Source organism: Crotalus tigris, unplaced genomic scaffold, assembly GCF_016545835.1.
Source record: "Crotalus tigris isolate CLP2741 ecotype Arizona unplaced genomic scaffold, ASM1654583v1 scf7180000017694.5664430, whole genome shotgun sequence".
NCBI classification, from domain to species: domain Eukaryota; kingdom Metazoa; phylum Chordata; class Lepidosauria; order Squamata; family Viperidae; genus Crotalus; species Crotalus tigris.
The window spans coordinates 5,640,089-5,651,249 of record NW_024096572.1 but is presented as its reverse complement, the minus strand read 5'-3'; the positions used below and the strand labels follow the sequence as shown (position 1 = coordinate 5,651,249).

The 11,161-nt window shown below is 46.4% G+C and overlaps 1 protein-coding gene across 1 annotated transcript; it reads left to right on the top strand.

The window, feature by feature from the left end:
* Nucleotides 1–6,607: 6,607 nt before the first annotated feature.
* On the top strand, nt 6,608–9,970 carry LOC120305855 (transcription factor HIVEP3-like). Its single transcript, XM_039338162.1, has 3 exons — nt 6,608–6,614; nt 6,897–7,963; nt 8,437–9,970. Exons 1-3 carry the CDS (start codon nt 6,608–6,610, stop codon nt 9,280–9,282), a joined length of 1,920 nt encoding a protein of 639 aa, XP_039194096.1. The 3' UTR covers nt 9,283–9,970.
* Nucleotides 9,971–11,161: the final 1,191 nt, after the last annotated feature.

The window sequence follows — 11,161 nt, the reverse complement described above, 5'->3', positions numbered from 1 at the left end:
CTCAATTTTTCGAACTGAACACCAATTACAGGAGTCTCTCCATGTGGCATCGTATATTCTATTCGTCGAGGGTCGCCTGGATTGCTGAATCATAGCTATGACCCTTGACGAATATGAGTCTCAGCCTAAGGCCTGCCTCTCAAGTGCCAGACGGTTAACTGGAGTCATTGAGGGTCTGGATGGCGTAGTTCCCCCTGAATGTGGGAGATGCGATTTGCTGGGATCCTCCATGGAGATGATGCGGAGAGCTCCATCAGGTCGGCGACCAAGAGCGTCTCGGCCAATGCGGCGCAACCAGGAGGACCTCTGCTCGTTCGCGAAGGATCTTTCTGATCGTGGCAGGAAGAAACGGCAGAGGAGGGAAGGCATAGAGCAGTTCCCTGGGCCAGGGACTGCGGAGCGCATCTGTTCCCTCCGCTGATGGAGGTGGGAACCCGGAAAGGAATCTGGGAAGTTGTGAGTTGGTGGGGGAGGCAAAAGGTCTAAGGTTGGGGAACCAAACCTGTCCACGATCTCTCTGAACACCTTCGGACCCAGCTGCCATTCGGAATGGTCCATGGTTGCTCAATTCAGTGAGTCCGCCTGCTGGTTGGTCACTCCGGATAGGTGCTCCGCCCTGATGGAGGCAAGATTCAGTTCCGCCCAGGACCCCAGCAATTTGGCCTCCTGCATGAGAGGCCTGGACCTTGTCCCCCCTTGTCTGTTGACGTGGGCCTTGGCTGTAATGTTGTCGGTTAAAATCAGGACATGTTGGCCCTGTACTATATCGGTGAATCCCTTTAGGGCCATATGTATGGCTCTGAGTTCCAGCCAGTTTATATTGTTCTTTAGGTCCTGTTTGGACCACCGACCTTGAGCCCAGTGCATGTGGAGGTGTGCCCCCCACCCAAACAGGCTTGCATCTGTGGTAATGCCCCCCACCCAAACAGGCTTGCATCTGTCTGGTTCTAATACTGCTCCCCGTGACAGCGCCGGGGAGTCCCACCATTGAAGGGAGTTCAAGTCTCTGAAATGGAAGGAGAAGCCATGTAATTCTCTGGCGTGGAGGCGTGCCCATGGCACAATTTGCACGCAGGACACTGTCTTCCCCAGTAGCTGTGATAGGGAGGCCAATGTGACTACTCTGGCCCTTTGGATCCGACGTACAAGAGTCTGAATAGAGTTCCTTCGGTCCTGAAATAGGTAGACTGTACAATTGTCCATGTCTATAACAGCGCCCAAATGGAGGAGCCGGGTTGTTGTATGACTTTTCTGGAAATTAACAGAAAACCCGTGCTCCTGAAAGACCTTGATGGCTAGGGCGAGGTCTGACTGAGCGTTTCGGAATGATGATGACTGAATTAGTATGTCATCTAAATAGCATTGAATTCTGATTGGAATTTGTCTAAGGTGGGCTGCGAGCATTGCCAGTACCTTGTAAATACCCTCGGTGTCGATGAGAGGCCAAATGGTAGGGTTCTGTACTGGTAGTGGGCATAGCTGAATCTGAGGAATTTGCGGTGGTTAGGAAACATGTCTCAGTTAGGTCTATTGAGGTAAGAAAGTCACCTTGCCTGATGCTGGCCAGGATTGATTGAAGTGGTTGCATCTTAAACTTCTTATACCTCAAGTAAGGTTTAGATCTTTCAAGTCTAAGATTGCCCTCCAGCCCCCCAAGTCTTAGGGATGACGAAGAGGTTTGAGTAAAACCTTCGTCCTTCTTGGTCTTGTGTACTGGTTCAATTGCTCGTATTTGTAATAAATGAGCTATGGCCTCTGACATAAAGTCAGCCCTGGACCTGCTCGTTGGGATAGGGCAAGAGCGGAATTTGTCAGGTGGTTGAGAACAAAATTGTAGTCTCAAACCTTGCATGACAGTGTCTAACACCCATGCATCTGTAGTGATGGTTGACTGCCCAAGTGCTGGAATAAGGGGCCAGCTGGCTTCCTATGGGAAGTGAGACTGTGAGATCACTTGCCTCGTTTAGAGGAACGGCCCCTCAGCCTTGAAGGGGCCACTTGGCCTGGATCTGTGGTCTGCTTCTGCATGCTGAACGATCCTGCTGTCGTTCTTGTCTCTGAAAGGAATAGAGGGATGCCTGGGCCCAGTCCCAGGATGGAGCTGGTCGAAAGGCAGCCTCCTGTAACTGCTCTGTGACATGAGTTAACCAGAGTTTTACGTTTGTCCTTACCTTCAGTTAAGTATGGTTCTAGTGCCTTACCAAAGAGATGTCCACCTGTGTAAGGTTTAGAGGCCAGACGCCACTTGGTCTTGGTGTCTGCTCGCCAATTCCTGGGCCAAAGGAGCCTTCGTGCTGAGATGTCTGCAGCGATGGTCTGGCAGTGTATCTAGCCATGTGCAGAGAAGCGTCGGCTAGGTACTGGGATGTAGCCACTAACTTACCCAGATTTTGGTGAGCTCTGAGCTGGTCCGGAGGGATCCTGTCCTGGAGCTCACGTAACCCAAGGGCTGAAGCCCTGGCGAAGAAGGCCATGGACGTTGCCGCCTTTGTTGCCCAGGCTGATGCCAGATGGGAACTACGCAATGCGGAGTCAATCTTTTTATCCTCCGCCCTAAGTGCCTCATTTATGTCCCCAGGGATGTTAGCATTGGGAAACAATGAGTTCAAGGCTCATCAATCTCAGGAATCTCCAGTAGGGAGGCCAGAGAATGGGCAACATTGAATAATGTTCCCTCTACTGCACTGGGGCTTAAGAAGGATCCTAAATTCTCCCATTGTTCTTGAACTATATTCAGAAAAAGGGGAGGGCAGGGAATATTGTTCTGCGAGACTGAGGGCTCGGTGTATATGGCGTGGGGACCCTTGGACGTTGTAGGTGGGGTCTCCTGTTCTTGGGGGAGGTTTGCAGTAGTGCAGGCCCTGAGTAGCAGGGAATTAAAGAATGAATGGTCAAAGAGACCGACAGGAGGGGTGGGGTCAGAGGGAGTGATGCCCTCGTCCTCAAACAAAATCAGGCCAGATTGTTCAGCCCCTGTAGATTCCAAATCCGATGAGGGATCCTCCATCAAATTTGGAGATTGTGGATGATACGTGGTCTGGGGGGGTGGCTGTGGGGTGTTGGAGGCCATAAACTGAGCCACAGCCTGGGCTATCATGGACTGAAGGAGGTCCGGGTTCAAGGCCTGGTTCTCAGGAGGGCGAAGCCCTGCTGTAGTGGGGGTGAACGTGGCCTGGGGTCCTGGGGTGTCCTGGTTGGTTGTGCCCCTCCCTGGGTCCACTCTTGTGGTTAAATCTAATTGGGGAATTCCCCTGGGGGAAGACCAGGCCCCTGGGGCTGAGGCACAATGTGAGGAAAGGGGTTCAAAAATGGACCTTCCCATCGTGCCTGTCAGATCTGGGGAGGCCGCTCTCAGTCTTTGGGACTCCTCCTCCCTCTGTGGCTCCCTGCTTGGCCGGGCTCACTTGGTGGTGTTCTTTCCACTTGCCTCTGTTTGGCGTTTCCTCTTGGCCGGCTCGCTGATTTTCTCTGCCATGATGAGTTGCTCTGGGCTCAACCTTGGCAAAACGCCCCCCCTCGGCGCTGTAACTCACCAAGGGAGCCTGCAGAGATGATTCAGCCCTTGAGGGGGGTGGGCGGGGAATTAATGGGCACCGCGTCCCTTGGGAGCGAACAGGCCCTCCCCGGTTCAACGCTGTAGTCTCGAAGCCTCTGTCACCGGTGATGAACACTGCCTTCAGGAGAAACTCCAGGCAGTCTGGGCCTCAGTCACACACAAAATGGCCGCCGTGAGTCAATTCAAAATGGCGGCCGCAGAGTTCGCGCCAAAAAAACGGCAGTTAGAAGAAGAAGGCCTTGAGGCCTGAGGCCTAAGCTGCGATGAGCCCTCGTTCCGAGGAATCGCTTGGGCTCCTAACGCAGCGAATGGATTCCAAAAAAAAAAGGCCATTAAAAGAAGAAGGCCTTGAGGCCTGTGGCCTAAGCTACAATGAGCCCTCATTCCAAGGAATCGCTTGGGCTCCTAACGCAGGGAATGGATTACAATTAGGTGAGCTGAGAGAGGCTGAGGCAGACCGAGGCCTAGTAAGGCCTCCAGGCTCTGAAAATTGGATCGGTGCCAAAAACTTTCTCCTGCTGCTGGGGCGGTCTGCTGAGGCCGAGGGACCTAGAAAAGGCTCCCTCCAGGCCTGATGAGCCTCGTCGTCCCTTGCGGAGCCCCCCAGTCAATTGGCAAGCTTACCCCTGCCTCTAAGGCCTCCAGGCTCTGGTTAGAAGAATGGAGCCTCTGATGCAGAGGAACGGCCCCTGGTAGGAGATTTCTCTTGCTTCTGGGAATCCAATTTTCAAGCTGATTGTGAAGCTGAAAGGCTCTCAAAGGGAGAAAGGGAAAGTTCCCCCCCCCCAAAGGGAGGTTTTGTCAGCCTGTCAGCCTGCTAGGCTACAGGTTGGGATGAAATAAAATAGGAATACACAGTCTTCTGCTCCAGGAGCGAAGAAAAAACGCATCTTAGAGCAAAGAGACTAAGTCTAAAACTGGGGTGCAGTTGGCACAGAGGGGGCGGTACTAAATTTCAGACTTAGTCTAATTGGAGCAGATAGATTAAGACAACCCATCCGTGGTTCTCCATCCAATCATGCTGGAGAATAGAATAGAGCTGGAAGGGACCTTGGAAGTCTTCTAGTCCAGCCCCCTGCTCAAGCAGGAGAACCTATACCATCTCAGACAAGTGACTGTCCAGTCCCTTCTTTAAAAACTCCAGTGATGGAGTGCCCACGATTTCTGAAGGCAAGCTCTTCCACTGGTTAATTGTCTGCACTGTTAGGATGTTTCTCCTTAATTCCAGGTTGCTTCTCTCTTTGATCATTGTTTCTTGTTTTTCCCTCTGGTGCTTTGGAGAATAATTTGACCCCCTCTTCTTTGTGGCAGCCTCTGAAATACTGGAACACTGCTATCATGTCACCCCTATTTCTTCTTTTCTTTAGACCCAGGGGTCCCCAACCCCCAGTTCGTGGACCAATACCAGGCCACAACATGCCAGCAGCCGGTCCGCACAAAAAAGCAAAGCACCATCCTCGGGATGCAGGCAGCACACAAACCATACACTCTCTCCATGGAACCAGTCTCTGGTGCCCAAAAGGTTGGGGACCTCTGCTTTAGACTAGCCAAACTGAAGTCCTGCAGCTGTTCTTCATATGTTTTAGTCTCCAGGCCTTTCAACTTTCAACTCAAAAAGCAACCCATTTTAATTTTAAGTAGCTCTGTGGTATTAAAATATGTTTAAATGTTTTTGTAATGGTTCTTTAATATAGGGAGAGTGCTGCGTATGAGTTTTAGTGACCTTGCTGGCTGTTCTGTTGACATGAGCCAACCAACTGAGTGAGTAAATGAGAAAAAACAGCTCAGTTCTGGCCTTGAAGAACAGCTGTGCTGTCACAGGCCTGATGAGGTGACCTGGCTACTAGCCAGGCTGATGTAGGGAGATTTTGAGACAACATTTCCTTTGGTCCAGACTGATACATTGGTTTTGGAGACACATTTAGAGGAGCAAAACTTCAAGGTCTTTGTAAACTCATAGGTAGCTGGGCAGTTGAAGACTGTGGCCAGAAGGGCCTTTGCTCACTTCATCTTATGGCCCTTTTGGCAGCAAAAGTATCTTGCTTCCTCATCAGTTTCTGCTTGGACTATTGCAATATTCTGTACACCAAGCTGCCTTGACCACCACTTGGAAGCTAAAGTTGGTTCAGAATGCAGCAGCCTGATGGTTTGCAGGAACACATTATATTGGTTGCCAGGAATATATTACATTGGTGCTCTGTGGTCTGTACAGGTTACCTGTTGGGTTTTGGATACAACTCAGGTGTTGATTTTAAAGTCCTCTATTGTTTGGCATCACTTCTTCCAAACAGAATTAGCTACTGTTTTGGGTAGGGTTAGGGTTAAGCATTCCAGAAGAAACTGCTGTTGGTTTCCCATTTTTGCAGAGTTGGGTGGGTGAGAATTGCAAATAGTGCTTTTTAGTGATTAAGCCCGTATTTTGGAAGAGCGTTTCTTTGCAGAACATGATGATGATGATGATGATGATGATATCCATTCAATCATGTACAATTCTTGGTGGTTCTATGGGCCAGGTCTCTCCACATCTTCCAATCTTGTAGTACTTCTTTAAGTTGTTCTGGGTTCTGGATGGCATCAGCTTTGATGGTGTCCAGCCACAGTGTTCTTTGACAGCCTGGTTTCCTTTTACCACTAACTCTTCCATTGGAGAACATATTTATCCGAAATTATTAGTTTTCCAGAGGCTATTGAAAATGGAATAGTTTCAGATAGCTTATGGGAATTTAGACAACCAATTGAATATTTGTTGTAATGTATAAATATTTTACTTCATTAGTCTCTCACCATGAACATTTTAGTTGCCTTCGGTTATGTTTTGTTGTAAAATGTCAATAGACTTCATGGTTATAATGTACAAATTGATTGAGTGAATGGATAAACAAAATTCTATTTCAATTTTCCAGGATCTTTCAAGAAGTAGGAATCTTTGAGTTGTGTGTATTAAAGCCTCATTTGATCCTCCTTGAACTATCCCTGGACATGATTATTTTCCCTGCTTCTCCCAGCATGAATGGGAAAGGGAAGATGGAAAAAAGCCCATAATCAGTGTCTATGATAGGTAAAATCTGTATTAGTGGCAGAAGCAGTATCTTCATCCTGTTTTGATTTAGATTCTGCTGAAAACAGTCTGAGATGGACCTGCACTTTTAATGAAATTTACATTTCTAATTTCCTTTGACGTGTGCTCCCTCATTAATCCAGAACATAGTGGAGTTCCCTCCAATTATCTCCCAGGAGTTGTTTGTCCTGAAATTTGTACATATGTGTGTATATGAATATGTATACATGTGTTAATATATCCTTATCTGATAAATTGTTTTATTCTGCTTCCATCTTTTAGGAACCACTGAAGATCTCTTCCAAGATTCAGAAGGACAGGAGGGATCTGAGTTACTTGAACACCAGTTTTCAGACTTGGAAGAGTCTGGTGATGATGATGATGATGATGATGATGATGATGATGATGATGATGATGATAATGAGGAAGAAGAGGATGAGGAGGAAGAAGAGGAAGAGGATAACCAAGAGGAATCACTTGGAAAGCCTTCTGAAACAAAGAATACTTCCCTTCCAGGGAACTTTCTACTAAGTTCTCTCCTTTCCCAGGAAAAAGGTACCAAGACAACCTTGTCTGCAGTAGAAGATGTTCCTTCTGGTAATGAGAGTACTGTTCATTGTTCCCAGACTGCCTCCTTAGAGCCTGAAATGAAATGGTCAGCTGACAGCTGTGAAGTTGCTGTGTGCCACAGCTTGTTAAGACTTCATCGACCAGCTCAGTCCTTCGGTGTGCTCTCAACTTCGGCTGAGAAGGAATCTGTTAGAAGACCGCAGATGCTCTTAGCGATGGATTTGTCAGTCTCCAAAGATATCGCGCCTAGAAGGAAGTGTTCCCAAAGCAAGGACTGTGGGATTAGCAGTAGTGGAAACAACCGGTCCTTGACTCAAAAGCATCTGTTAACCAAAAATGAAACTTCACCAAAAAGATTGTCATATACTGGAGAAATGCCCTCCAGTCACCAAGCTCTGAGAGAGTCATTTGTCTTCTATAATTCATCACCAAGAGTTGAGATCTCACCAAGCAGATACCTTTCTTCAAAGACAGAGCTCTCATCACCCTTATACCTTCCGCCAGCAAGAGGGATTTCTCCGGTGAGATGTGTCTCTCCAAGTAGGGAAATGTCATCATCTAGATACTTATCTCTGAAGAAAATGCTGTCCCAGAGCTATTCAGAGCCACCTTCATGGTATCCATTCCCAGGAAGAGAGGAGTTGCCTTCTCAGAGCCAAGTGGCAGCAGATGAAAAAGTACAAAACTTAAGTAAAACTCACTATGGAATATTATCTTCGGTGCCTCTACCTCACAGGTCCCTTGACAAGGATACAGAGCTGCATGAAGACCCTAAGCTGGTAAGCTGTGCTTGGAGATGCGTAAAATCTGGTCCTCCAGATGTTTTTTTTCATTGCAACATCTATTGTCTCACATCATGGGCCATGCTGGCTAGGGATGATGGGACATAAAGGTCAGCAATATTTGAAGACCCATATATTGCCCATTCCTGCTTTACCTCCTTGCTCTTCAAGTGGTGGGTCAGGAATTTGGAAATGGATATTGCCCAGCTTAAGATCAAAACTGTCATTTTCATGATGTGCTCTTTTGGGGTGTTAATTTTTTTTGTTTTCTGTTGTGTTTTAACATACAGCATAGAAAGAGAGAAGGATAACCACATACAATGGAAGATGTTCTTTTAGTTTGTCTCCTTTGAGTCATCTTGTTTTTCTAAATTAAGAATGCCTTATTAAAGTAAGCCAGTATTTTGTGTCCACATCTGTATACTCCAGACTTAAAGAGTTGACTTTTTATATGCCTCTTGTCATTGCAGAAGACAGAGTCCAGGAGCCCAACAGTTTCACCAGGCATCATTCAACATCTCTATTTCAGACCTTTGCATTCGCTCCATGAAGTACCCATTCATGCTCCGGATCGAGTGGAAGACCATATTTTTAGTCATCTCCCTTTGCACTCCCAGCAATTACCCAGGAGCCCTTGCCCAATGATCCCAATTGGGGGCATCCAAATGGTCCAAGCAAGGCCCAGTAGCCATCCCAGCTTGGGGCATGGATCAGTGATGTCCCTACAGGCCAGCTACTTTGAACTTGGTGGTAGCACTTCTGAATTCAGCCAGATGAAAGTCAAGGGCAAAGAAACTCCAAACAGATATGAAGCTCCTTCTTCATCGGCCACTTCGCCACTTCAAAGCGGCATCTACATGGAAGAGAAAACAAGAACTAGTGAACTTCAGCAAATACAATCCAAGGAGGGATACAGGGTAAAAAAGTGTAGTTCAGAGCAGGAGAGCTGTACGGCCACCCAGATGAGTTCTTGCTCAATGGGGGAGTATTCTTCAAAGCCTTTGGCTCATGGGGAAGGACCCTTCACCAAGAAGGGGAAGAAACATGGTGGCAGCTCATGTACTACTTTCAGATCCAACTGCACTTTTATTTCAAGCATCCCCACGCAGTCACTGGACCGAAGCAGCAGCATGGGCTGCCTATTGGAACATTCATTCAGCCAGTCCTCTCACCAGCTCTCCACCAGAAGAAGGAACCTGTCAGGAGAGCCAGCCCCACAAGCAGGGGCACCTAGGAGAAGAAGTCCATCCTTGGAACATGCTGCAGGCTTTGGCTTAGCACAAAGCCGAATGGAGAACAGTACAGGAAATACTTAAGCTCCTGCTCTGTCCTTCTCAGCAATTTCTCAGATGTTAACAACAGACCTTGGTCAGTGCTGTTGGTTTTAGAGTAAATCATTGCTATAGGAAGGTCCCTTTGGTGTAGAAAAATCATGCTCCGTCCCTCCATTTTACTTTCACATTTCCTTGTGCCTTTATCAATGCCCCTTTTTGTTGTGGTTGCTTGACATGCACACACACAAAACTGAAGCTACAAGTGTTTTACACACTTGAAAAGGTGTTAATCACTCATGCCTCTCCATTGCCATTAACCATGTCTGTTCCAAGGAACTCCGATAAATGCAGACAGGAAAGAGTCAAGAATCTTTTCCAAAGGATGCACTGAAAACTTCTAGGAAAATTGACACCTCTTCAGAGATACTGATTAGGAAAAAAAAAAAATCTGCTCCCCTGTACAGAAGTTATAATCCCCCATCCCTATTTATTACATGCTTTATTTAATATGTGGTGAAGTGCTTGTTATTTTATAATGGTCCTTTTTATTATTATTTGCATTATTCTGATTGCCTGTAAATGTGCTTTAAGGACAGCTGTGACTGTTCTGATGGGGAGGGGGGAGAAGTGTTTACCCTTGAATTGTTGATGAAATTAGCACTTACTTTGGGGAGGTATTAATGGCAGTGAAAATAATTCGGTCTCCCTGCCCTGAAAAAAAGGGGGGGGGAGGGAGGGAGATTGGCGATCTCAGCAGGTGCCTCTCTAAATACAACCCACAAAAGCACTTTTTAAAAAGGGACACACAGACATATGAAGGGTTATCCCCTTTTAAGAAAAAATAAATAAATTGGAAGGAAATAGAAATATATTGAATGTAAAAAAAAAATGTTCTGAGAATGGTGTGGATCTGTTCTTCCTGGCAGCCATTCTTGCTTTAATGCTGACATTCCACATCGCTGTTGCTTAAATCCATGTGCACACAATCCTAAAGGGTGCTTTTTACCAGCCATGGAAGTCGGCTGGTAAACGTTGGCTGAGACTTAGTTGAGAATCTTTTTTTTTTTTTCTTCTGCTCCTGGAATCTCAGTGTTCGAAAATGTGCTCTCAAGTATGAGATACATAACTTCAGATTTGGAAATATGTCTCTCCTTTAAAAAAAAAAAATTGTCCCGAGTTTCTTACACCAATTTTTTTTTTTAAAAAAAAAAAACATCCAGACTTGACCCTTCCATTTTTGGAAACTAGTGCAGAGAAGAAAGAAACCTTAGTTTCTTACTTATAAAATGAATTCCATTGGAGCTGTCTTCTGCACAGTGCACATGTGGGTGAGCAAGCTCTAAGGAACCCATGATAGGTGTTGAACTAGGACTTCAGTGTGGTACAAGCCATTAGCAAGGGTCTTCCCACCAGTACATGTTAAGTGCATGCTTATGCTTACATATGCCCCCGCCATAGTTATAATTTCTGATTTCATGATATGTTTGTATCAATTAGACCATCTCCCTCTGAAAGAGGAGGTTGGTCAATTTGATGGCCCTCCAGAGAGGCTGGATTTCAACCTGTATGCAGGTAGTCCTCGACTTACAACCACAATTTCTGTGGCTCAGTGAGACATTTGTTAAGTGAGTTTTGCTCCATTTTATGGCTTTTCTTGCCACAGCTGTTAAATGAATTGCTGCAGTTGTAAAGTTAGTGACACGGTTATAAAATGAGTCTGGCTTCCCCATTGACTTTGCTTGGCAGAAGGTCACTAATGTGACCACATGACCCCTCATAAATAAGAGCCAATTGTCAAGTGTCTGAATTTTGATCATGTATCAACACTGTTAATATAGGATATTATTGCTTTGACAAGATATACAGAACTGGGGATCACCATGGGGATGCTGCAAGGGTCGTAAGTGAAAAATGGCCATAA